The sequence below is a fragment of the Emydura macquarii genome, unplaced genomic scaffold, assembly GCF_026122565.2.
Source record: "Emydura macquarii macquarii isolate MOO-44397 ecotype Brisbane River unplaced genomic scaffold, CSIRO-AGI_Emac_v2 contig_2994, whole genome shotgun sequence".
Lineage (NCBI taxonomy): Eukaryota > Metazoa > Chordata > Testudines > Chelidae > Emydura > Emydura macquarii.
In genome coordinates, this window is record NW_027133131.1 from 659686 (window position 1) to 687094 (window position 27409).

At 42.7% G+C, this 27409-nt stretch overlaps 1 protein-coding gene across 1 annotated transcript in view; it reads left to right on the forward strand.

Annotated features, from left to right (window-relative positions):
* The window catches only part of SCN8A (sodium voltage-gated channel alpha subunit 8), a 90067-nt gene that overhangs the window by 60229 nt on the left and 2429 nt on the right, over positions 1-27409 (forward strand). Inside the window, exons 16-26 of the mRNA XM_067529814.1 lie at positions 1540-1896; positions 3919-4389; positions 6984-7101; positions 7803-7957; positions 9063-9236; positions 14135-14257; positions 20384-20668; positions 21195-21248; positions 22976-23113; positions 24869-24973; positions 25642-25912. Of these exons, the coding sequence (XP_067385915.1) occupies positions 1540-1896; positions 3919-4389; positions 6984-7101; positions 7803-7957; positions 9063-9236; positions 14135-14257; positions 20384-20668; positions 21195-21248; positions 22976-23113; positions 24869-24973; positions 25642-25912 (2251 nt within the window). The remainder of the gene's footprint in view (positions 1-1539; positions 1897-3918; positions 4390-6983; positions 7102-7802; positions 7958-9062; positions 9237-14134; positions 14258-20383; positions 20669-21194; positions 21249-22975; positions 23114-24868; positions 24974-25641; positions 25913-27409) is intronic.

Genomic DNA, 27409 nt, shown 5'->3' on the forward strand with positions numbered 1-27409 from the left:
TCTGTGTGTGGAATGTGTAGTTCCCTTCCCCACAGTATTTGTTTCTGAAGTTACAATGGGTGTCATTCTGCTGATCTTTGTTTCCAAGTTTAAACTGAACTCTGGAACCCTTGTTATTGTTTGTTGCTGGAAGTCTGTAAATGCACTCAGTACTATTCATCCATAAAGGGTGAAGCAGACCCTGCCCTGAAGAGCTTGCGGTGTCAGGAACTGAAAAAGGGGCAAGATGCTGAGCACCTGCTGGTCCCACTGAAGTCAGTGAGAGTTGTCATCTCACAGGATCTGGCCCCATGTTATAGACAGCTCTCCTGAGTTAGGGCCTGATCCTGCTTGTGATTAAATCAATGGAAATGTTGCTAATTGGCTTCAGGGGGAATGAGATTGGGGTCTTCTGTTTTAACAGTGGTGTTTCAGGGCCCAGTTCTGCAAGCTGGCTGTGCCCGGTCCTCTTGTCAAAGCCAAGGGGAGCTCCCCGGTTAGCGGGCAGTGGAGTGGTGGCTGGTAATTTTGAATTGTCCTTTACTGCATCTTCCTTTTCTTTTGATGCAGGTTTCTTAAACTTGTGCTGCCCCACCCCTGCCATTCACATCATTCTGCATAAATAACTGAGAATGGAAGGGGTATTCAGTCCACTCAGCTCTGTATTGTATGAGACCGAGGTAGCTCAGCTGCTGTTGGGAGGGAAAGGAGGAGGGTCTCCCTCAGTGTCAGGTTCTTAGCTTGGCAGTAAAACAAAATAAAAAGTCCATGTTCTTTGTTGAGAGGCAGTGGTCAGTTGTCCAGAGCACTAAAAATAAACCACCAAAAGGCAGTCCTGGCTGAGGGTGTGTTGCACTGTAGCAAAGTGAGGGAATTGGCATACTAGGGCCAGATTTTCAGAAGTATTGAGCACCAGTAGCCTCCAGCAGCTTCATCTAGAGTTGGGGATGCTCAGAACTTTTGAATACTGGGCCCCTGGGGCCAAACTTTTGAAAGGGCTGTGGTCCAGCATGCTCAGCATGCCCAACTGGGGCCAGATTTTCCAAAGAGTTCAGTGCTCGGCAGCTTCCATTATGACACTTAGTTCAGCTTTTGAAAGTCTGGCCAATTGTTCAGAGGCCTACATGGAAGATGAGCTCTTTGGAAATCTGGCCCCAGTTATGAGTGCTGAACACTCTGGGAAATTGGGCCCTTTTTGTTAAGGGGGAAGACATTTGTAAAAATATATTAACCTTTGGGGCACATGATTTCATATGGCTCATTTTGTCCAGCACTCAAGAGTTTGCAAAGCAAGAAGGAAACTTGATTTTTTTTCTTTTCAAACATGAAATTAATTTGGGGGCATGAGGGGAATTGAATACAAAACATACAAGGCCAAGTTCAGAGAAGTGCTGAGCTTTTCCCGCTCCCATTGACTTCATTGGTACAGGTCTGAGCTCTGCATCCCTTAGAATCTAGGACTTGTCAGTATAATGATTTCTCTGTGGATTTCTCTATTTTTGTTTTAGAAGATGAATTAAATGGTGTTTGTGTCTTTCTGTTTTTGGTTTCTTTATGTAGCTGAGGGTCTTCAAGCTGGCAAAGTCCTGGCCCACTCTGAACATGCTGATAAAAATCATTGGTAACTCAGTGGGTGCCTTGGGAAACTTGACCTTGGTGCTGGCCATCATCGTGTTCATCTTTGCTGTGGTGGGCATGCAGCTCTTTGGCAAGAGCTACAAGGAGTGTGTCTGCAAGATCAACGTGGAATGTGTGCTGCCCCGCTGGCACATGCACGATTTCTTCCACTCCTTCCTTATTGTCTTCCGTGTGCTGTGTGGGGAGTGGATTGAGACTATGTGGGACTGTATGGAAGTGGCAGGACAGGCCATGTGCTTGATTGTCTTCATGATGGTCATGGTCATCGGGAATTTAGTGGTCAGTAAATGATTTGCTTATTGTCTTATTGATTGCTTGTGGGTGGGGAGGCAGTGGTGAGATCACAGGACCGCCACTGTTCTATTCCAGACTCTGACATGGACTTTATGTAGCCTTGGGTACAAATCACTCAGGCCTCTAATTCTGGATTCCCAGATTTTTGGCACCCAACTTTAGAGAGCCTTGTGGCTCGTGTTCAGAGGTCTTGAGCAGCTGTAGCTCTCATTACTTCACACTGGAATTGGGGTGCTTAGAGTTTCTGAAAATCAGTCAGTAGGGCACCCAAAGTGAAGCCCTGCAAAGTTAAGCATGTGCATAATTGTTTGCATGACTGGGGGCCTTAAAGCCCACTTTTGAACATATGGATTTTTCCCTCTCTGCCCCCAAAGTCTGCTCTCATTTCCCTTGATGTAACTCCAGTTTAGTCGGGACTTAAGACAGCGTAAGTGGGAGGAGAATTTGGTCCTCAATTTACCCATTTGTAAAACTGGTATAGTAAATACATGCCTGCCCCACAGGGCTTCTGTGAGGTTTAGCTGATGTTTATAAAGTGCTTTGAGATCTTTGTGGCAAAAATTGCCCTGCTTTATGGAAGAAAAACTTTAAAATTTGGATAAAAATCAGTTTTCACATCAATCATTCAAAAATTTGAATTTTCACATAAGAATGCAAACCATTTCAGACAACACCCACTGCTCCTGACCTCAGCCCCATTTTTAAACCACTCAAAACAAGATCTCAAATACATTTTTAAATAGTTTTGCACACAGCCCTATATTTAATATATGAAGTTGTATCCAGAATTACTTCCTAAACTCTTTATGAATTAAGTAGGTAAAAGGACAAATTAGCCCTCAAATGTCAGTTTATCCTGAAATCGCTGTTAATGTTTAAATGGTTGATGGTGGCATTGTGATCTCAGAGTATTATTTTACTACTTCAACCCATTTATGCTCCAATCCAGCAAAGCACTTAATTGCTTAATTTTAAGCATGTGAATAATCCTATTGACTTCAATAAGACAGCTCCATTTTTAAATGCTTTGCAGGATCAGGTCCTCATTGGGTTCCCACCACAAAACCATTGAGCTACTCTGTTATAAAAGAAATTTGACAAGAAGAAAACCCAGTTTTCATGCTAAAATAAAATGATAGAGCAGAAGGAGGGAAAGTAAGGGAAGGGCCCCAAAGTCTTTTTAAAGCCTCTAAATCAAGATTGGAAAGTTTCTTTCTAAAAACTATATTCTAGCTCAGTCATAAAATGTAGGCTGGATGAAGATCAGTGGGTGAAACTGCATGGTCTGTGACATGGGAGGTCAGACTAGATGATCATGATGACCCCTTCTTGACTTAAATTCTATGAAAAAGTTGATGAGGTTAAAAAAAAAAAAAGAGCAAGGATAGACCAATGGAAACAGTCATCATGTTTAAAGCTGCCAGCGAGAGACTCCTTGTGGACTTCCCCTCAAGAACTTGTGCACCAAAGGGTCTTGGCAGAGAATGTCATCTTTGCTTTGCTCTGGGGGCTGAAAATAGACAAGGGCAGAGACTTAGGCCAAGGGGTGACTGCTCAATTGTTTAGTTTTCATACGCACCCTTTGAGCTTGAGATGGGACCAAACCAAAATGCTAGGTCTAAATCCCTTGGAACTTGGCAGCTAAGGCCCATCCCTAACTTTAATACCTGGAACCCTGGTCCTGCAACAAGCTGCATGTGGGGTACCATGCGCATGCACTGAGCTTCACTGATTCCAAGGAGGTGGTGTGCTGCCCTGCCTAGGGCTCCCTATCAAGGAGCTCAGTGCAGGATTGGGGCCCTGGTGTTTAAGTTCTGGATTTATCAATGGATTTTTCGGGTACCAGTGTTGATTTTCAGTGCGGTGCTTGCGGATTTGGTTCTGCACCTTCCATGAATGTCAGCAGGACTTTAGGTGACTAAATGCTCATTTGCAGCTTTGGAAATGTTACTGTCGTGTGTCGGCACAATGTCAGAGCTCTACCAAGTGTGACTTCTTCTCCTTCAGGTGCTGAACCTGTTCTTGGCCTTGCTGCTGAGCTCTTTCAGTGCAGATAACTTAGCAGCAACAGATGATGATGGGGAGATGAACAACCTGCAAATAGCAGTAATTCGCATCAAAAAGGGAATCGCCTGGATCAAGGCAAAAGCACACGAGTTCATGCAGGCACATTTCAAGCAGAGAGAGGCGGATGAAGTCAAACCCTTGGACGAGTTGTATGAAAAGAAGGTGAACTGCATCGCTAACCACACAGGCGCTGATATCAACAGGGACATTGATTACCAGAAGAACGGCAATGGCACTACCAGTGGGATTGGGAGCAGTGTGGAAAAATACATCATAGATGAAGACCATATGTCCTTCATCAATAACCCCAATCTTACAGTCCGGGTGCCCATCGCTGTGGGTGAGTCAGACTTTGAAAACCTCAACACAGAAGACTTCAGCAGTGATACAGATCCCAATGGCAGCAAGGAGGTAGGCTGGATGCTTAATGTTTGCTTTACCCACATGCCCATTTCACAGCCACAGGTAACGTCTGTTGAGATAAGCATTGCAAAGGGAAGGAAGTCTGGTCTCACGGCTCAAGCACAGGATTTTGCAGTTGGGGTGTCTGAATTCTGTTTCCTGCTTTTCTTATTAATTTGTACTGTAATAACGCCTAGAAGCTCCTGTCATGGACCAGGACCCCATTATGCTAATCCCCATAGAAACACAAAACAAAAAGAGGGGCCCTACCCCAAGGAACTTACAACCCAAGTATAAGACGCGAGGCAATGGACATATACTGACAGATAGCTTTTGCACAGGTTTTTCCTGTGTGATCTTGGGCAAGGGGCATTATTCATTATTCTTTATAGTACAGGAATCTCCAGAAGCTCTATGAAGCTGGGCAGAGTAAAAAACTGTGTTTGCCTCAAGGAGTTTACAGTCTAATCTCTGTACTGCACTCTCCTCCTCTATAAAATAGGGACATGCTTAGATTCAAATGCCCCCATGAAGTTCAAAGTAATAGTAAAGAGTTTTGAGATGTCTGCATGGAAGATGCTGTGACCCGTCCCGTGCCCAGGGTAGCCACCTGATAATGCCAAGGTCAGGGCAAGCTGTTAAAAGGGAGCAGATTCTCCCGGCACTGGTGGGTGACGCTGAAGTCAGGCTTCCCAACCAGCCACAAACCGCGCTTCTGAATCCCCACAGAAGCCAGTATACAGCCCCCTTCACTGCATTTCAACTCCTGGCTCCCAAATCAGCACTAGGTCCAGTAAAGAGACCAGTTATTTAAACTCTGTGCTCTTTACTAAAAAGGTTCCCTCTGACCCCCAAAGGGTCAGCCACAGCACCAGTTCAATATAAGTTTGGGTCTTACCTAAAATACCACGCTGCCAGCCAATCCTTTAGTAACTAAAACTAAAGGTTTATTGTAAAAAGAAAGAAATAAACCATAAGAGAAATGTTAAAGGATTAGAGCAATCAGATACATACAAATGATTCAAAGTCCATATACATCAGGTTTCTAGAAGAAATGTGGAATTGCAGGCTTGTACAGTTCCTCTGGTTTACATCCAGTACCTGGATGGGTCTTAGTCCTTCGGTTCAGTTGCAAAATGAATTGATCCAGAGGTAGGTGTGTGTCTGCAACTGGACAGGAACAAAGACAAAATGGTTTCTGTGGCTTGGCCTTATATACCCTCTGGCCCTGGCCATGCGGCCTTGTGGAATGTTACAAGAACTAAAATGGAGTCCAGAGTCACATGGGCCAATCCTGGTAACTCTTCAGGTCTGCCTTTAATTTCTTCCTGGGCCCCTTGCATCTATGAGTGTCTTAATGGGCCATTAAGCAGGCTATTGTCCTGCCGCCATCCTGTCTAGGGTGTTGCCCGGGCAGCACAATTTGAAATACAGATATCTCAAATACATCTATAACTTTCATTTCACATATTACACATGAACATAAGTATCATCATCTGACTTAGCATATTATAACCTTCCTAACAGTACCTGACATGGCATATCTCACATTAATTATTATGATTTTGACCCACTGATGTTAACCAATATGACAAATGCTCTCCCCCCTATCTACCCAGCATGACATATAAGATGCTATATATATTACTGTTGTTTTAATAGAAAGCATCAATGATGTGCCCAGTGCTTTATAATACAGATAGATATGAATATATCCAGGTTGGCTTGGATTTTTAAAGGAATCTCAGGGAAGGAGGTGCCTAATTCCCAGTGCAGTCCAGTAGGATTTGGACACCTAACTCCCATAGACTGTTGAAAACCTCAGCCATTGTCAGCAAGTTTCTGTTGTCCCATTTGTGATGTGTTTCTCTTGACCATTTGGCTAAGATCAAGAGCAATATCAGTTTAACATCAGTGTGTCACCTGCAATGAATTAAATGAAGAAGAAAAGATTTGGCTAGAGAGGAAAGATAGCTTTCTGGCTGATGCATAGGACTCAGTGTCAAAGTATCTGGGTTATATTCCTGATTGTGTCACAGATTTTTCTGTGTGGTCTTAGACAAGGCACAGCACCTCTCTGCCTCAGTTTCCCTGTCATTAAACTGGGAGAATGCCACCAGTTCACAGGGATTGGTGATTAAGCATTCAATAACTATCTTCTGTATAGTAGTTTTGTGGCCTAGCATGGAAGATATCACACGGGAGCTAAATGTTTATCGTTGTTGTAATTGTCGTGTGTCAATACACTGCTATCAGGTCACTACAGTATTGCATTTTTGGGTGTAAAGATGGCTCTGAAATGTGATTCCCTCTCCCACAAAAAGTGCAAAAGTTCAGATTTGATTCTCTATCTGCACTACGATCCTTAAGATTTGTAGCTTGAAAACTTATGACTAAATACCCTGATCCAAATGCCTGATTCCCAGTTAGTGCCACAGACCAACTTGGCAACAGCCAGGATGTAGACTTCCTTTGAGACAGATTTGGGGAGCAAATTGTTAGTTTCCGCTGCTAAGTAGCTCCATCCTGTAGAGTTGCCATGAAATTTCACCTTTGGGTTTACCTGAGTGAGGTGGTTGTTGGGGGTTCTTTTTGTGTTCAAGAAACTGGATGATACCAGCTCTTCTGAGGGCAGCACCATTGATATAAAGCCAGAGGTGGAGGAAGTCCCTGTGGAGGCACCAGAAGAATATCTGGACCCCGATGCATGCTTCACAGAAGGTGAGTTGAACACAGATGTAGAGATGGCCTTGGAGTTGCTGCTGAGACCCATATCTAGTATAGGCTTAGCCTCGGCTGTAGGCCTGGGACTGGATCAGAGCCAAGGATTCTTGAGGACCCCCAATTCTGCAGGCATGAGTCTGTTATAGTCACACTAAGAATCTGCAGGATTTAGGGCTATGGAGACCAGCTGTTGTTGCAAAGGTCCAGACTGTTAACAGCTAAGGAAGGTTCTCCTTTAGGGGAAGTGGCTTGCACCAGGGATTTTGAAGCAGGCAAATCTGGGTTTATTGCTGCTGCTGCTGCTGTGAAGATGCTGATGGCCCCATAATGAAGTCCAAGATGGCCACTGGTTTGTTAGACTAATTCCCACAGCAAAGGTGTTTGTAAAGGGTTTGAGAGGATTTTATCAGTGAGTCTTTCTCTCTTGTTGTCCAGTTCAGTGTGGCTGTCTCACTGAGCATAATTAGTTTGATCTGTTTGCTCATAAACCGATGTAAAGCGAGGCATTCAGATCCTACAGTGACAGGAATTGGCATAAGGACCTGGCTTGATGGGATGGATAAATTCTATTTTTAGCTGAAAGGCAACCGGGAGCAAAGTCACTTTTAGGCAAAGACCCTTCGGTTCTTGCAATATCCCGTCTCCCACGCCAATAAAATCCTCACACTTATTCTCCTTTTCATGCTGCCCCCGTGCAGGTTGTGTTCAGCGCTTTAAGTGCTGTCAGGTCAGTATTGAAGATGGGCTGGGCAAATCCTGGTGGATCTTGAGGAAGACCTGCTTTCTGATTGTGGAGCACAACTGGTTTGAGACATTCATCATCTTCATGATCCTGCTGAGCAGTGGAGCCCTGGTAAGTGAGCTCTGGAAGTCTTTGACGCTAAATTGCATTGTACTGGGTCTCTTCTCCTACTGTACTGAGAGCTATTTCTGAGAATTTGGGTGAGGAAAAGCCACTTCTCCTTGGATAAGGAGGGGAAGGAAGGACAGACTTGTGATTTATTATTATTGATTTGTATCGCAATGGGCCCTTTTTGTGCTAGGTGCTGTACAAAAACCTAGTGAGACATGGTCCCTGCCCTGAAGGTTTTACAATCTAATTTAAATTAAGACATAAAACCAGGAGCCTTGAAATCTGAGTTCTAATCCTTACTCTGCTACAAACTCAGTGAGTGACCATTGGCAAAGCAACTTCACTTCTCTGTGTCTTAATGTGCCCATTGCCTGGTAGGGATAGTTATACTTTATCTAAGATTTGTAAAGTTCCTTGAGGCCTTCAGATTGGAAGCACTGTGTGGGAGCAAACTGGGATGATTGGTTGTGACGCTGCAGCCATGTTTCTGGAGGCTAGTTCTCCTACCAGTGAGAGACCTCATCTAATTTTTTCCCAGATCTTTGATTAGAGTCAGCTTCTTGGGGTATTTAGTGGATTGTGTTATACAGCAAATGAAGAGATGCAGGACATATAAACTGCAAATTCTAGTACAACAGGAATCCCATGCTTCTCCTGCTTCCCACTAGTACCTTCAACCAGAATGTTCAGAAGGTCTCTGCATCCACAGCTGGAGCCTGATTTTTAGAGCTCGGCTCCCATTTAGGCATCAAAATAAATGGAAAGATTTTCAGAAGAGCTTAGCACACTAGATGTATGTTGAGAGCTGAACTGTTATGAAAATCTGTCTGTAAGCATCATCGTAGGGGACATTGGGTGCTGAGCACTTTTGAAAAACTGTCCCTCACTTGGGTGCCAAAAGGAAGCTGAGCTCCTTTGAAAATCTGGCTCCACAGCCTTATCTACACTGGACTTCATAGCACCAGTGCAGCTGTAAATGTGCCGCATTGGTGTAAAAATGACTTTCACTGGTACAGCTTACACTAGTTGAAATAAGCTTCTGGTTTACTGCACATTCAGTGGCAAAGTCATATGTAATGACAAGTGGCACCTGGTTATTTCCCAGGCCTTTGAGGATATTTACATAGAACAGAGAAAGACCATCCGGACCATGCTGGAGTATGCAGACAAGGTCTTCACCTACATTTTCATCCTGGAGATGTTGCTGAAATGGTGCGCCTACGGATTTGTCAAGTTCTTCACCAACGCCTGGTGCTGGCTGGATTTCCTCATTGTGGCTGTATGTATTGTCTACTTCTGATTTCTGGCTGGGAAAAACAAATTTTACCCGGAGGGGCAGGGATGTAATGCTGTGCTCATGAGAAGGGTCTTATTAGATGATGCATCTCACTAGAAAGCGGGTCCAACCCCATGTGTACATAGCTCTCCAAAACTGGAGAAATGGCAAAACTATCCTGAGAAGCAGAGCTGCTGGGGATTGTGTTATGCAACTGAGGAATTTCTGCTCCACAGGTCTTAACAGATATGTACAAAGGAGGGGTTTCCATCCTCTGGTTTGTACTGTGTTAGCATTGCTCTTTCTGAAGGGCCTGTACATTGAAGAAGCTATAGAAAGAGTTCAGGAAAGTGAAAAGGATTTGTGCTACAAGTAAACATATTTTTCCCTGGCTCCAGGTCAGCTGAAACGACAACTTCTGTCTCCGTATAGTTTGTGTGAGATGTCAATGGGAGAGTGGCTGGGCAGGTGGAATCTTTCAGTGCTGCCACTTGATGACATCCCATGTACATTCTAGGCATTGGGTGCTTGGGCCAATAGGTCTGTTCAAAGCTTTGTAGGACGTGGGTGCTTCCAGTTTAAGTGAGGAAAAAGCATACCAGGCAAGACAGAGTTGGACTTTATTCCTCTTTACTAAAGAGGATCCAATACTCAGAAGAAAAGGGCTGAAACTCACATTTGGATATGTGGACAGCACTTGTAGGATAGATGTAAGATGATTGAAGAAGTAGACCTTCAACTTGGACAAACTAGCATAGAGACCTGCATAGAGAGAGCTGGTTAAAGGAATACACTGCATAAAGGGATAACGTGAATAGGAGAAGGAAATGATAGCAAGATAATTTACTGAATAGAAAACAACAAAAGTATTTAGAACATGGTGACTAACGTTTTCAAAAGCACCTATGTGATTTAGGCTCCTAAGTGCCAGAGTCACGTCTGAAAATGGGAAAAGGTGCTTCTGAAAATTGTATGTGTGTGCATTCCAAACATCCAGCTGTGAGGCAGTGTCCTAGCCTAGGGCCCAGAGAACCTGTTGCATCAATCAGCCAGATGAATGATAGGCCTTTCCTCAGTTTAATATTCTTTCTGAGTTTCTTGCTGGGAGATGGAAAATTCTGAAAAGGATTTACTTGTGCTGTGCAATGACTATGGGAACTCTGGAAATATCTGAATAGATGGAAGAATTGTCACTGGTGTGTTGGGGCACTGCTAATGTGGGGCCAAAAGTGGGATCAAATTGTCAGATGTTTACTGTAGGAAAATGGATATTCTAAAATATTCTTTGTTCTCTGCTCAACTTGATGCCCCTCCTCTGAACACAGATCCTGAAGTAACTCTTCTGATCTGTAAAGCCAAAGACTACTGAATCTGTAACGCTCTCTTTTATTATTATATCATGAAACACAAGATTAAAATGAAAACTCCAAGACCAGACCCCCAGCCCCTTACAGGTTGAGAAAAGGCTTGCAATTAAGATAGCTAGAAGAAATATTGCAAAGGTTACTTTCAGTTCTCATGGTTCTTGGTGTGAGCTAATTCTAGCTGGGGTCAGGAAGAAAGTATAGTATTGCACAATTGGCAGATTTGTTCCCGTTCTTCCAAAGCATCTGGTCACTGCTAGAGTCAGGAGATTGAATGTACTGGTAAGGTGATTTCTATTGTATGGAATGAGCAAGAGCAGTGCAACTGATACATATCAGGAAGCTAATTTTCTGAATGCAGAGTGCTTTACTGAAGATTTCTTGCTTCACCTGATATAGTAGATGGGGAAATGACATCTTTGTCTGCAAACAGCTGAAGAGTGAGGTTTGAGGTGCTTAAAGGTATTGAATAAGTTGGCGTTAAAAAGTAAGATACTGAAGCTTAACGTGCTCAACAAAGTCTTCATTAAACTTCCCATCCCAGACCAGATCCTTTTAAAGCCTCTAAAATGGCAGAAGTGGAGTTTGAGCTGAATCTCGTGATGGAATAATAACTAAGAGGGAACAAGTGTTTACATCATAACAATATTCTTGAATGTTATTTTTCAGGTTTGGTAGCTTTGGTAAATAACCCTCCTCCTCTGATTCCTAAAGCTTGCTGGGTGTACATGTGAAGAAAGTCTTTTTATGGGTAATAATAATTCAGGCTTCTGTTTTTCAGTCTAACGGGATTACTTTTGGCATGTACCAATGCCCACTAAACATCTTATTGAAATGTCTAGTGAATTGAGTATGTAATACTGAAAAATGCCATTGAAGGTTGAAATATCCTTCCGTAAGTTTCACTATTTCTTGTCATGTTCACAGTAGGGACCAGGCCATTAATCTAAGGGTGAGGGGCTCAGTAAAGTGTGGGTTGTTTTGTATTTGAAATGCTTCTGCATTGTGAGTACATTAGAGATGATCTTGGGTCCAGACACCCCACCCCGTATTCTGAAGTTTGGATCTGAATCTTCACTTGAAACCTCTCACTTGGTCTTTGGGTATGAGGCAGGGCTATAGATTTTTATATGAGCAGCACACACAAGGGCTGCTCTGCTTTGAAGCCGTTTCTAGCCTATTTTCTTCCTTCCTTCCATCCCATTAGGTAGATTTACAGCAGGCATCCCTTCTAACGGCACAGCTTGTTGCATCCTGTGATCATTAGAAGTTTATACCTGCAGAGCAAGGTTTCACTCAGCATAATGAGTCAATTCTCATGGAAGCCTATAGCTGATTTCTGCTTATGCACAGATCTGTTTCACTGAAGCTAAGTTTCTAGTCAGTGGTCCATGTTGCCTTGAGCTCATACCCTGTGCTTTCATTGCTGAGGTGAGGTGGGTACTACACTGTTAGAAGAACTTGCCCTTCAGTTGAGACCTTAAAACTATGTCCCATCTGCTTGTCTCTGATCCATGTGAGGCATTTCTTGATAAGATTAGTGAAGAATGCCAATGTGTCCTCACTTTAAAGAAAGCTCTATCTAACGTAGGAGAGAAGTAGTGGCTAAGGCAGTGGCCTCAGTCTTGTGTCTGAAATATCTATGGGTTCATACCCACCAGCGTCAGTGCAGCTCTGTGACCTTCCAGAGTAGATTGAATGTGTTCCATGCAGGCCACAGTGAGGCTAGTACAGGTCCCATGGCACTTCTTAAAAAGAGTAACCATGGACACATGGACAAATGCTTAAAAACATCCCCTCCTGCCCACTGCTGTGAGCCAGCTGTATATGGTCATGGATCCTATGCGTGAGCAGTAAAATGAGATGGAATCTTCCCACTTTCTGACAGGCTTCATCCCCCTTATACACACTTCAGGCAGTTCCTTCAACAGATCAACACCCCCCCCCCCAAAGTCAGGCTCTGAGACTCAATGCCATGGTTTTTGCTGTGTAGATGTACTCAGAGAGGCTTGAATCATTACCCCAGGCCCAGACCAAAGCATCATTGAATATTGGTGCATGAGAAATCTGGTACTGAATTTGGTCCCTTGAGTCCAGAATGAACTGGCATAATCTCTGAAGTTCATTTACCTCTGAGTGTCACCGTTTCCCCGTGTTTTAAAACCAGGATAAATATTCACTGTTAGGAACAGTGTTCTGTTGTGAGGATTAACTCGCTAATGATTGAAAAGGAAAATTGCTATGCGAGGGCTCAGTTATTTCATGGTACATTACGATCAACTGACATTTTAAAAAGGTTTAGATACTTGCCCTTCTTTGTGTCTCTGTGGTGTGGCACTGGTTGGTTTTAAATTACAAGGACTTGAATGTGTTGATGTGAAAGAGAGCTATTGTTTATACAGGACCCAATCCACATCCCAATGTAGTCAACAGCAGTCTTTCCAGTGACTTAAATGGAAGTTGGATCATGGCTATAGAGCCATTAAGTGTACGTGGTCCTTTATGGGCAGATGGTCCCTATGCCTTTGAGTTCACAATACAAGGACCCAGACCTGCAAGAGGCTTAGCTGCCCTCAGCACCTATTGAGGACATTCATTAGCTCACAGTAATGGATCCCAAGTTATTTTCTAACCTATGATCTTTAAGACAAAAGGTTGGCTTTGGGGTTAAGGTCGAGTATATTGGACTTAGACATCTAGGTTCTATCCCCAGCTGTATCACAGACCCACTGTGTGACCCTGAGCAAGTCACATCATCATTCTGTGCATTCATTTCCCCATTTGTAAAATGGGGTAATTATACTAACCCTCCCTCAAAACAGGTTGTGATGCTCAGTGACGTTTGCAAAGCATGCAGAGCTTAATTTTTGTATGGAGGTGCTAGAGAAGTGCTATGTGATAGCAGAACCAAAAAGTCTGAGGTTTAAAAGTGCTAGAAATTGAGTGTTTTAAAGCCAAGGATGTTCAGTATTTCATCGTACCAATGCATCCCCACATTTATTCTTATAGTTTTGATATAACATTATAAAACCCCATTCTGGCCCTCAACGGTCTCCGCTGTAAAAAGAACACTGCCACCATGAATGAGTGACTGCTATTTGAATAAGCTGAGCAGGACAGTTTGTGCAGTGTGTGTATTTATCTGTATTCTTTCTCATAGGTACCTTTAAAATTTGTCTGGCTTAATTTAATGGGAGCCGCTGGGACCCTGCAGACAATAAAAGGGCGAGGGTAAGGTTCTTGTAATCCGTTTGGGCTCCTCCTTCCAAAAGACCCTGTTTCCGTCTGTGTCTCTGCCTCTCTCTCACTTATTTTTTCCCCTTTGTTTTTTTCTTATGCCTCTCTCAACCGCATTATTTCCTTCCAGGTCGTTTCAATCAAGTGAAGTAGGCAGCTGGTGTCATGTCTTCGGTATTTATCTATGGGGGGCCCAGACCTACAGTCTGGGCTGGGCAATCAGTGCTAGGGGATTCGTTCTAACAGTCTGGAACCTTTTTTCTTTTTTTTTCTTTTTCTTTTTCTTTGTTTTCTGTGTAGGTCTCTTTAGTCAGCCTTGTAGCTAATGCCCTGGGCTACTCGGAACTAGGTGCCATAAAGTCCCTTAGGACACTAAGAGCTTTGAGACCTTTAAGAGCGTTGTCCCGATTTGAGGGGATGAGGGTAAGATGCCAAGCAGCTGATCCTTCTGCATGCCTGTGGAGCGGGTTTTTTTAAGCATGCTAGAACTGATCAAACTGGTGGAAAGATAATTCCAAACAGAATCCTGATGCAGCTGCTAACTTGATCACCCCCCCATTTATGTCCCCTCATCCTGCCCTCTGCTGCACACTCCCCCTTTAAAGAAGGGAGATGCATTTAGCTGCCTCATTACATTAATTATTGGCCCAAACCACATGCCATTCGTAGAATAAGTTCAACACTTGGCTGTTCTCATTTGGCCTGGCTTTTACCTCTAGCATCTGAGGGGGCTTCTCAGCTGTAACTTTTTTTATCTAGGGAGAATCACCAGGTGCAAAGAAGCAGAATTCGAACCACCTCAAATGTCTTCCCCCTCGTCTCCCCCAAGGTGTTGCCCACAGTGGGAGCTGATGGGATTTAATCAAAGGAGAATTTAAAGGGTTTAAAAAAAATCTAATGTGTTCAAGTCAATAAAAGGCTGCTTCTCCTCCTTGGGTAACTCAGGCCTTTAGTCACTGCAGGAAGGAAATGGGGGAGAGCTCAGCTGTTTCAAAAAAGATTTTGGTTTAATTCCTCTTGTTGCACCTTGTTGTTCTCAATCCAGTCTGGTGGTGACTGGAAGCCTTGTCTGATAGTGAAGCTTTCCTTTCCACTCCCTCCCTTTTACCATGCTTTTATGGTACCCTGTCCTGTCACTGTGATATTAGCAACAAAGCACAAGCAAAGCATTGAACTTAACAAGCTTTCCTGAAATTGTTAGATGGCACCAATGTTGTGGGGATTCCATTTGAAATGATCGCAGTGTCTTGTTACTTTGCCACTGATTTTATATTTTGCTTTGTCCCCCCTCCTTTTGTATTGAAATAATCATGTACCAAAATAAATAAATAAAATCAATAAATAATCTTTCTGTAGGTAAAGGGTATGCTGAACCAGTGGATTTTCACTGTTGCTGTTGTGAACAATAATAATTTAGATCTATTGCACTAAAGAGCAAGAAAATGCACACTTTAAATTTAAAGATATCATAGAAGAAATGGAATAAAACAGGTGGGAGAGCATACTATCTCTAAAGTTACTCCAGGGCATATCTGGAATAACTCCATTGGAATCAGTGGAGTTACTCTGGATTACATTGGTGTAATTTAAAGCAAAATAACTGCCTACGGCATATAATGACCTATTAAAGGTATTCTGAAATAGATCTCTAGGGCATGACATTAACTGCAACATCTGTAAAGAAAATCCATTGGAAGCAATAATCTGTACTGAGGATAGATGTGGTATAGTCACTGTTGCTACATACACTAACCTCAAGTCAGCTACACAACATGATCAGATAAGAGTTGTGTGGAAAGCACTAGTGAGACCTTAACTGTGCAGAAATGATGCTGATGAGGGTAATCCTGTAAAAATCTTTCTGCAAATTTCTTCAATAGCACAGTCACAGTACAGCCCCTGAAACGACAGTACAGCTCATCCTGCCCTCAGAACCACAGTTACAGTTTTGTTCTAGTGTAATGAAATCTGTCTCGTTTTAAAATCATTTAAATCGCTTATGTGCAATTCTGAGGATTCCCTCTTCCCAGTGCCAAAAAAAATTATAAATGTGTTTCATACAGTTCCCAGCTGCTGGCACATACAGCAAACTCCGTGGTTTAATCCACTCCACGACTACTTATAGCCCACTTAGTCTCGGATTGCTGGTGTTCTGTACAGGAGCACATTTTACCCTTAGTGCGTGAAGAGGCAGCAGTGTCTTCTAGCTGGACCAAGAGCTGTGGCTCTGCCTCTGACTTGTGAGTGACCTTGCGCAAGTCATTTAGTCCCTTTTTACAGGGCTCAGAGAGGTTAATAATACTTCACAAGGGTGTTGAGAAGTTTAATTACTGTTTGTAAAGTGCTTTGAGATCCGTATATGTATGGCATTATACAAGTGCACCATATAATTTATATAATGTATCATTACTGGAAATGGCCTTCAGCTGCTAAAGCAGATTTCAAGTATTGACCATGTGTGTTTTTATCTTAGCCTTTAGATGCTCATGAGACATTCGCCTAAATTGACAATAATGGAAAAATGATTAGCCTTTCCACACTAAAATCGGGGACCCATTGAAGTTGATGGCAAAATTCCCATTGACTTCAGTGGGGCCAGAATTTCACCCTAGGTTTGTCTACAACTTGACACTATTAACATCATTTGGGTCATAAGAGTGTAAAGGTATGAATTAAATATCAATATCCAAAAGCTACAGATTTAGTGTTTGTAGCAGGATAGCCTTTAACTTAAATTCCTAGCATAGATTCTTGTAAAAAAGCGTAATTGTATGATTAAGACTTAAAATCCAGGTTGAGTAAAGATGGCTTTTGTGAAGTATATGCTAAATACAAACAGGGTTGATTCCTCTCTGGTGCTATATTAATCTGCCTTGGCTGCTTCTCCAGACTATGGGCCCCCAGGACCCTCCATTTTTGTGTGCACTTCTCCCACATTGGACAAATGTGGAGTGTGTTGTATGAAGGGCGCTTCTGCACCAGCATGAATTTCATCCAGATAGAACCAATTTGCCCTCTACTGCAAGGTTAACAAAATGTTAATTTTTTTTTGTCACTAGGGCATGGGTTCCTTTGTTGTTAAAAGTTTAATGCTAAAAAGTGGTTTACAAAACGATAAAACATGGTCACAGAGACCAGTATAATCAGAGAGGAAAAAGAACTAGCGTGAAGTCCCTAGATAATAAATGGCATTTTAAAAAATAAATGTAAATCATGCTAGAGTGAGTGAGTCACCTCCTCCCCACTGCCTCCTTCCCCCTCCCCCCGCACGGAGATTTTGAATTGTAACTGGTGTGGAATGGAGAGATTCACATGCACTTAGAATTGGGAAACTGTTTCATTTCAGCAAAATTGATACAAAGGAGTTAACTGTAACTGTGCTACTTGGTCCTCTCCCTTTGCTGTTTTTTGTTCTGACTTGGAGACAAGCGTTGATCCCCTTTACCACCAAAACAATCCCTTCAACCTCCAGCACAGTAATTTGAAATGCCTTTGCAAAGGAAACATTACACGTAGTTCTTTGCTTTTCTCTACTCCATAGTAATCTGCATTTGAAAGAGCTTGCTCTGCTCTTAAATTATTCAGGAGGTATGACAGTAATGCTATGAAACATGCATGCATTTTGTCAATTGCCAATGCACAGTCTGCACACAAAAGCCATGTTCCCTCTCTCAGATTTTTTGAAAGTTTCTTATGGTTACAATGATCAATTTAAACACAGTGTAAGTTGATTACATTTATTTAGGTAAATGATTACAGGAAGAGAGAGCATTTGTCCAGTCAGCATACCTACTCTCCAACTAGTCAGGGGAGTGTCAGCATGCCAGTATCTGAATAGCGATCACTAGGGCAGTGGCTCTCAACCTTTCCAGACTACTGTACCCCTTTCAGGAGGCTGATTTGTCTTGCATACCCCAAGTTTCACTTCACTTAAAAACTATTTGCTTACAAAATCAGACATAAAAATACAACTGTGTCACAGCACACTATTACTGAAAAATTGCTTACTTTCTCATTTTTACCATATCATCATAAAATAGATCAATTGGAATACCAATATTGTGCTTACATTTCAGTGTATAATGTAGGATAGGGCAGTATAAACAAGTCATTGTCTGTATGAAATTTTAGTTTGCACTGACTTCACTAGTGCTTTTTATGAGATGATGTACCCCCTGGAAGACCTCTGTGTACTCCCAGAAGTTCGTGTACCCCTGGTTCAGAACCACTGCACTAGGGTGTGTGCATTGAGCAGTGGAGTAGGACAAGAGGGGAGCTGGAAGGAAAGGTGTTGTGTATTTAGCATATATTGAGAGGGCTGGATGCTGATCTTATACCAATGTAAGTCAGTGGATTTATGCTGGCGTAAAACTGATTTGTGATTAGACTCAAACCCAGTTAATCATTCCAGAGAAAACTTCAGGCAGTAAAAGTATGTGTGTATTTAACCCTTTTACTGCCAAGTTGATGGGGCATCTAAAAGCCAAAATGGCATCCTGGTCAATTATTATGCTGAATTTTAAATTATCCCTAGATTTTGTATTAAGTTATTCAGGGCTAGAGATGGGACCAAGCCATGAAGTTTGGAGTTGGGTCTACATTTCTGTGTTTCAGTCCATCTGATTCTGGTTTCAGTCCATCTCTTTTCAGGACTAGTGAGTGTTTACAGGGAAATCCCAGTGGGTTACAGAGTGGAGTCACTTGAGTTAATGGGAAACGTGACTAAATCATTACAAATTGTTTTGTTACAGTGCTCTGTCTATATAAAAATGAATTCAAACATGAAATAATGACGTCGAAAGCAACCACTTTAAGAGTCTGATTTAGACATGTCTCACCAGGGAGGTTAGTGTTCCACCAGTTGAGACTCCTCATACAGTTTGGCATTTGGCATGAAGTAACTGTTAGAAAGGATTGGGGGTCAGTCAATATCTTAATTCCTCTAAAGGACAGTAAGAGCATCTCAGGAGGGCAAAATCACTGGCTTATTTTATTTTATTTTGGGGGTCGGGAGGCTGGCGTAGCGACTGTTTACTACCTAGGGCATTTTCATTAAAAAAAAAGTGACTTCTTTTGAGGAACAGCTGTGATCCTAGTGGTTTAGGGAAGAGCTGAGACTTGGGTTCTGTACCTGACTCTGACACCTCTATTTTTTGTGGGGAAACTGAGGCCCAAAGTGGTGAAGTGACTTGCCCAAGATCATGCCAGCCAGTTGGTGGCAGAGTCAGGAACAGACATCTCCTGATTTCCAGCTCTGTGCTCCTGATTGCCCAGCAGCATGTCAGTGATAATGAAAATGCCTTAAGCAGTAAAGAGTCACTGAAACTCCCATCCCAATTGCCCTCATAACTCTTTGTAAAGCACCTTGAGATCTGCGTGAAAAGTGCTAGGAGGAGTCCACATTGTTATTAATGATCATATATTTATTGTTTATACTCTGAATTACAGAATGCCTGAAACCAGTGTGTTTAGATAGGACTTTTGACACTAGACTGAAGTTTAAATTTTTAATTTACTAAAGGATCCTAAAACAGGAGAATGATGATAAAAGATTTAATACCCCACTGGCCTAGCTACATTAAAAGCCTGAGAGCTTAAATTCTGCCATGTGTTGGTCAGGAGAGAGCTTGGGAAAACACTGCTCCAAATTCCTGAGAGATTCAAATGAGGAAATGGTGAAAGAGATGAGCTGTGACCAAAAAGCACACCACTTCCTGTCTTATTTACTGCAGTTCAGAGAAGGGAATATGGCTTTTCTTTCTTCTTGAGCCTGCAAACCTGCATGCTCAGCTATTTGCCTGAGACAACATGGACGGCCTTGCTTAATCACAAATGTGATCTTGATGTTTACACTGACTCATGGCTTAGTCTTAAGAGAGCAATTTTAGGGCTCGATCCTGCTCTCGTTGAAGTCAAGGGCTCAGAATTCCCCACTGACTTCAGTGTGAGCAGGAAGCAGGCCCGTAAGTCACCACAGCCTTGTTTTAAAGTGGGGAATGGCCATAAGGGCCACTGGCTGATAAATTCCTCCAAATCCATGAGCAATATTGTCCTTGGACCTGGCTTTGAGAACAGTAGTCAGGCAGGATCTGTTGGTTATTATGAAGAGAGTTTGAGCCCCGCCTCACTCAGTAACATTGGTTTTTCCCTTTGGCAACCAAAATTATTATAAAGTAATTCTTGTACAGATGCAGACACAAACACAAACACACACCCACACCAAACCAAACAAGAAAACCAAAGCCAAAGTCAGCAGATCCAAAAAGAACTTGCCCTGTTTTTAAAATAAACAGGACCTCAACAGATGAACATAAGGATGGCCATAGTGGGTCAGACCAATGGTCCATCTAGCCCAGTATCCAGTGGGCTTCTAAACAAAGCATTTAATCACTTGGAATAAGTTCACTGCAAACTCTTATTCTAGACTAAAAGCCACAGACCTGTCAGTGGCCTTGCCTCCTATTCCCCCCGAAAAACAGCTGTATTGATACTTGCTGCCTACTGTCTTCTGTTTTATACTAAAACTTTCTCCCACCCCTTCCAACGCAGGTGGTCGTCAACGCCCTGGTTGGCGCTATCCCTTCCATTATGAATGTGTTGTTGGTCTGCCTTATCTTCTGGCTGATTTTCAGCATTATGGGGGTTAACCTGTTTGCTGGGAAATACCATTACTGCTTTAACGAGACTGCTGAGGAGCGCTTTGAAATAGAGATAGTTAACAACCGGACCGATTGTGAGGCACTGATGCCGCCCAACTCCACTGAGATCCGATGGAAGAACGTGAAAATTAACTTTGACAATGTTGGGGCAGGATACCTGGCTCTTCTGCAAATTGTAAGTTTTGCCTTCACCACCTCCCAGTCCACAGTAGATGTTAGATCTTCTAACAGACCATCTCCATCTCTGGGTTCTTCCCCCTTATGCCCCTAATGCAGCACTTCCATTGACTTCAGTGTGCATTGGAGCAGGCCAGTGAGCCTTATTTTGGCATAAGTTACGTATTTGTCCCTGCCTGGGGTGCCTCTAACCATGTATCCAGACTAGTTTTTTAAAAACACTTTTAGTTATGCAAATTTTTAAGATCTCAACAAACCCTAGATCTAATGAGGCACCAATAAAAAACCAAAATGCCTTTAATATAATGTATATGAAGGTCTCCACTTCCTGAGAAAGAGGCAGATTTAAATAATTGCCCATAAAAATCGGACCTTCAACAGGTGTAATTAAAGAATACATTATAAAAAGAAATCAAGAGAGTGAGCGAGACCTCTCTTCATGAAATTCTGTACCATGTATCTAATCTGTCCAGACTCATTTCAGATTATTTCCTTCTAAAAGAATGTGTACTTTTCTTTACTAGGCTACTTTCAAGGGCTGGATGGACATCATGTATGCAGCGGTAGATTCCAGAAAGGTAACGTATATGCCTCCTCTCCTCCAAAATTCCACTTCTTATTCTTAAACTGTATTTATTGGTTGTATTTATTTGCTATTATGATCATTAGGTTGCATTTCCTGCTCTTACAGCATTGTTGAACATTAAAGGATGCTGTACAGAACCTAAGAGAGCGAGATTCACTGTGGGAGAATTACAGTGCAGAAGGCATGCAAAGAAATGTTTATTTCATTATTGGACATGGGGTGGGGGAACGCCTTGGGGAGGAAGGGGATATAGCCACTGAATCTGCCATGCCATGGATCCTTTGCGATACCTTGGCCCTATTCTAGTCCAGTGGCAGTAATATTAGCTGCAAGGGTGCCATGCATCCCTGCCCAGGCTTGGAGATATATTCCAACCTCCTGGCACCCGGGATGTGCCTGCATGTTGCCCTGGTAGAGTAAACACCAATATTTTCTTTTTTTTCTTCTTCTTCTTCTTTTCAAGTAAAAAGGAATTTGGAATTAAAAAAAATAAAATTCAGCCAGCGACTGAATCCCAAATGTGCTGTCCCCAGATCCAGAAAATGAAACAAACTATTAAAAAAAATAGGGGAAAATGACTACTCTGATCTCACTGTTCCATGCTGGGTGAAAGACAAGAAGGCAAACAGCGTTGAATGGGGAAAATATTTAAACAGTTTTTGTTTTTCCCTGTTTCCTCAGCTGAGGTTCTCATTTTTAAAAGCAGATATTTACCTTGACAGGGTTAGTTTTTGCATTAATTTTATGGTTCATCTCTCATTTGCAAATCACTATATATTTTATGGGCCTGATTTTACAGTTGAAGTTGATGGGAGCTGTGATTGGGCCACACTTCCAAAAATCAGGCCTTCTGGCTTTCCTAATGATTCAAAAGTTAGTAGTCAGGTTCATTTCAGAAGTTTGTGTGTTACCATCAAAATGGTTTCTGATTGCACTGAAGAGGGGCTTCGGCCAGTGTTCTCTCCCAGTCACTGGAAGTTCCTTAAATCAAGATCCTGAGACTCCATAGTGAAACACACCTGAGTTTTACAGACCATGGCTGAGTGTATGGGTAGCCTCAGAGCTGTAACGGACCATTGGTTCCAAGTCACCTCAGTAGGCACTGGTTTCAGTGCCTAACCAGGGAGGGCTTCTCTGATGGCATTTCCTTGGGTTGCTCCAAGGACCAAGTTAGAAATCTGGAAAAGAGTGCCCCAGGATATTAGTGTTATAACCTGCATTGGGAAGGAGATGGCTCAGGATTAGTAAAAGATTTACAGATACTTTCTCTGCTAGGTAACCAGCTTAGATCTGGCCCAGATTGTTTGTGGTCATAAATTATTCCTGTCTGATAGCTATTTGGTGGCCCCTATGTGGAAGGATTTTGGGTGGGATGGGGTCTAGTTCCTGCTTATCACATCATAAAAACCACCCTCACAACCAGAAGGGTAAAAGTCTGAATGCCGGTGGGGACTGAACTCCAGTTTTCATCAGAGCTTGTCACAGAGCTGTGCTGATGGGGCGGCTTGCACGGAAGCTCGGTAAGTCAGCACATGCTGCCAGTCAGACACCTTTCACCAGCACAAAACTAACATTAAAAAAGAAAGGTAGAAAAGTTACAGAAGAGTCACATTCCACTTTCCATGGCTAAAAGACACTTGAGCTGAGACATAAGCTCCTTTTATCAACACTTTATACTGTCTTCAAAATGTCCGTTTCTCTCTCTATTCCCTCATTCAGCAAGAAGAGCAACCCAAGTACGAAGACAACATCTACATGTACATCTACTTTGTCATCTTCATCATCTTTGGCTCCTTTTTCACCCTGAACTTATTTATTGGTGTCATCATTGATAACTTCAATCAACAAAAGAAAAAGATAGGTCACCTTTTTATTGGTTAAAGAGAAAGAGCTGGGCTGTTTGCTGGACAAACAGATTCATGGGTTTTAAGGCCAGAAGGACACTCCTGCATAATGCAAACCATAGAACTTTACTCAGGAATTCCTGTGTTGAACCTCATCTCTTAGAACTTTGTTTCCCAGACTGTCTGTGACTTTTAACAAGCCTTAGCAAACTGCCTCTAATGCCTGTTTAAGGAAGGGGCTGCGCAAACAAGTGATAAAATAAGAAATAACCTAAATCTTCAACCAAACTTTATTGAGGTTCAGAAAAGTTGTAGGTTCCCCCTACACACACCTTGATTTTCATTCATCTTACTGTTTTCTGGTCGTGTCTTTATTTCAGCCCTTCTTACTCCAGCCCAGTGCAAAGTACTACACTTAGGAAGGAAAAATCAAATGCATAAATACAGACTGGAGAATAACTGGCTAGACAACAGTACTACAGAAATGGATGTGGGGGGTTATATTGGATCACAAACTGACTGAGTCAACAGTCTGGTGTTGTTGCAGAAAAGGCAAATATCATTTCAGGGTATATTAGTGGGAGTGTTGCATGTAAGACGCAGAAGGTATCTATTTGACACTGGTTGGGGCCTAATCTGGAGAACTGTGCCCCGTTTTGGGCAGCACACTTGAAGAAAGATGTGAACTAATTGGAGAGAGTCCAGAGGAGAGTGACAAAAATGGTGCTAGAAAACCTGGCACACGGGGAAGGATTGAAAGAATTGGGCATGTTTTGTCTAGAGCAGCGTTTCTCAAACTGAGAGTCGGGACCCCAAAGTGGGTTGTGACCCCTTTAATGGGGTCACCAGGGCTGTTGTTAGACTTGCTGGGGCCTGGGATGAAGCTGAAGACAGAGCCTCACTGCCCGGGGAGGTGGGACTCAGGTTTTGGCTTAGGTCCTGGGTGGCAGAGCTCAGGTTACTGCCCCCCACCCAGGGCTAAAGCCCTCAGGCTTTCGCTTCAGCCCCCGTCCCGGGCTCGTGTAGTAGGGGGTCGTGGTGCAATGAAGCTTGAGAACCACTGGTCTGGAGAAAAGAGAGCTGACTAGAAACCTAACATTCAAATATGTAAAAGGTTCTAAAGAGGAAAGTCATCAATTGTTCTCCATGTTTACCAAGGACAGGACAAGAAGTAATCAACTTAGTGTGCAGGAAGGGAGATTTAGGTTAGAGATTAGGAAAACTTAATATAGGGTAGTTAAGCACTGGAACAGGTTACCTAGGGAGCTCATGCAGTTCCTGTCTTCTGAGGTTTTTAAGAACAGGTTAGACAAACACTTGTCAGGGATGGTCTAGATGTACTTAATCCTCCCTCAGTGTGGGGGGAGAGACTGGATGACTTCTTGAGGTCTCTTCCAGCCCTTTATTTCTATGATTGTATGAAATTCCATAAGAGAACAGAAGTGGGATATGCCAGAAGTCTTTCACCCTTTCTCAGCCACTCTCTCTGCCTCTTTCTTCTTTCACCCCAAGCCTGAAGTGAGTGAGTTCCACATGTGAAGCTGTCACCCAAGAGTCTTTGTGTTTGCAGATGTTCTGCAAGCCACGGTAACTTGCAGAATAACTTCAATAATTTTGGGCTCTGGTGCAAATTATTTCTATCTAAAATAGTTGCCACCAGTTTGCCAGATGGCACGTAGTCTGATAGCTGAGCCTGTACTTTGATCTCTTTCCCTTCATGTGCATGGACTGATTATAACCAGCTTTCTTTTTTCTTCTCCTCTTTTACTTTGGAGGTCAGGATATCTTTATGACAGAAGAGCAAAAGAAATACTACAATGCTATGAAAAAATTGGGCTCAAAAAAACCTCAGAAACCTATTCCCCGGCCTCTGGTAAGTGTGTGATTTAATAATAACTATGGGGTAGATTTTCAGCTGTGTTCAGCCTCCCCACACCAGTGTCCATTGCTTTGAAAATTCACTCTAGACTCCATGCTGCCTTGTTATGCTGCAGGTGTAATAATCCAAGAGAGCCATTGTATATCTTAGATGATTTGTGAGGTGGAGCCAGTCCTGAGAGTTTAGCTTCTCAGAAGAAGAGAGAAAGGATGGTCCAGTGGTTATAGTGCTAGCTGAAGACACAGGAGACCTGAGTTCAATTACTTGCTTTACCACAAGTTTCCTGTGGGACCTTGGACAGGGTCATGGTAGTCTCTCAATGCCTCTGCTCCCCATCTTTAAATGGAGATAATAGTGCTGGCCTCAGAGGCTCTCAGCAGAGCATGGATATGCAGGTGACAAGAATTTGGCACCCTGTAGCACTGGTAAAGAAATGTCATGCGTTGGGGTGTAAATTGATCACATGTTGAAGAGCAAGCATTCCCCCATCTGTGTAGATGTTGGAATAATGAGTAGAGCCTGCCTTAAAAGCCTCCCGGACGAGGGATATGAGGCTTGGTAGACTTTGACTTTCTCTAACAGACAGATCTGTATGCTAGCAGTCCTTGTCAAACCTTTTCTCTGTGTCCCCTCCCATCCTTGGCTTCTCTTCTGTAATGCAGAACATCATCCAAGGAGCAGTCTTTGACTTTGTCACTCAGCAAGCATTTGATATAATCATCATGATGCTCATCTGCTTCAACATGGTGACCATGATGGTGGAAACAGACACACAGAGTGAGCAGATGTCAGACATCCTCTGGTGGATCAACCTGGTATTTGTCATCGTCTTCACCTGTGAGTGCGTGCTGAAGATGTTTGCCCTGCGGCACTATTATTTCACCATTGGATGGAACATTTTTGACTTTGTGGTTGTGATTCTGTCCATTGTAGGTAAGTGGAGTAGCCCGTGGAAGCTTGTGGGGTGCAAATCATGACAAAGCAACCTGACAGCTTTTTTGACAGGGTAACAAGCCTTGTGGATAGGGGGGAGGCTGTAGATGTGGTATATCTTGACTTTAGTAAGGCTTTTGATACTGTCCCGCATGACCTTCTCTTAAACAAACTGGGGAAATAAAACCTAGATGGAGCTACTATAAGGTGGGTGCAAAACTGGTTGGAAAACCGTTCCTAGAGAGTAGTTATCAGTGGTTCACAGTCATGCTGGAAGGGCATAACAAGTGGGGTTCCGCAGGGATCAGTTCTGGGTCTGGTTCTGTTCAATATTTTCGTCAGTGATTTAGATAATGGCATAGAGATCACATTTATTAAGTTTGCAGATGATATCAAGCTGGGAGGGGTTGCAAGTGCTTTGCAGGATAGGATTTTAATTCAGAATGATTTTGACAAACTGGAGAATTGGTCTGAGGTAAATAGGATGAAATTCAATAAGGACAAATGCAAAGCACTCCACTTAGGAAGGAACAATCAGTTGCACACGTATAAAATGGGGAGTGACTGCCTAGGAAGGGGTACTGCGGAAAGGGATCTGGGGGTCATAGTGCACCACAAGCTAAATATGAGTCAACAATGTAATGCTGTTGCAAAAAAAGCGAACATGATTCTGGGATGTGTCAGCAGGAATGTAGTAAGCAAGACATGAGAAGTAATTCTTCCATTCTACTAGGTGCTGATTAGGCCTCAGCTGGAGTATTGTGTCCAGTTCTGGGTGCCACATTTCAGGAAAGATGTGGACAAATTGGAGAAAGTCCAGAGAAGAGCAACAAAAATGATTAAAGGTCTAGAAAACATGACCTATGAGACAAGACTGAAAGAACTGGGTTTGTTTAGCTTGGAGAAGAGAAGACTGAGAGGGGACATAACAGCTTTCAAGTACATAAAAGGTTGTTACAAGGAGGAGGGAGAAAAATTGTTCTTCTTAACCTCTGAGGACAGGACAAGAAGCAATGGGCTTAAACTCAGCAAGGGAGGTTTAGGTTGGACATTAAGAAAAACTTTCTAACTTTCCGGGTGGTTAATCACTGGAATAAATTGCCAAAGGAGGTTTGGAATCTCCATTACTGGAGATTTTTAAGAGCAGGTTAGACAAACATCTGTCAGTCCTGCCATGAGTGCAGGGGGCTGGACTAGATGACCTCTCGAGGTCCCTTCCAGCCTTATGATTCTATGATTCTAATGTCTTCCCTGACATGCAAGTGGGATAAGGCTGTTTATTAGAATTAGGTGTCTGCAGGGTGGTGTGAAATGGAAAGTGGCCCAGTAGGTAAAAAGGAAGATACTGAAGTCAGGATTCCTGAATTCTATTTCCAGCTCTGGGAGGACAGCACGGTGTAGTAGTTAAAGCAAAATATTGGGAGTCAAGACTTGTTTCCCTGCTCTGCCACGCACTCACTGTGTGGAACTGGATAAGACGCTTTTCTATATCTCACT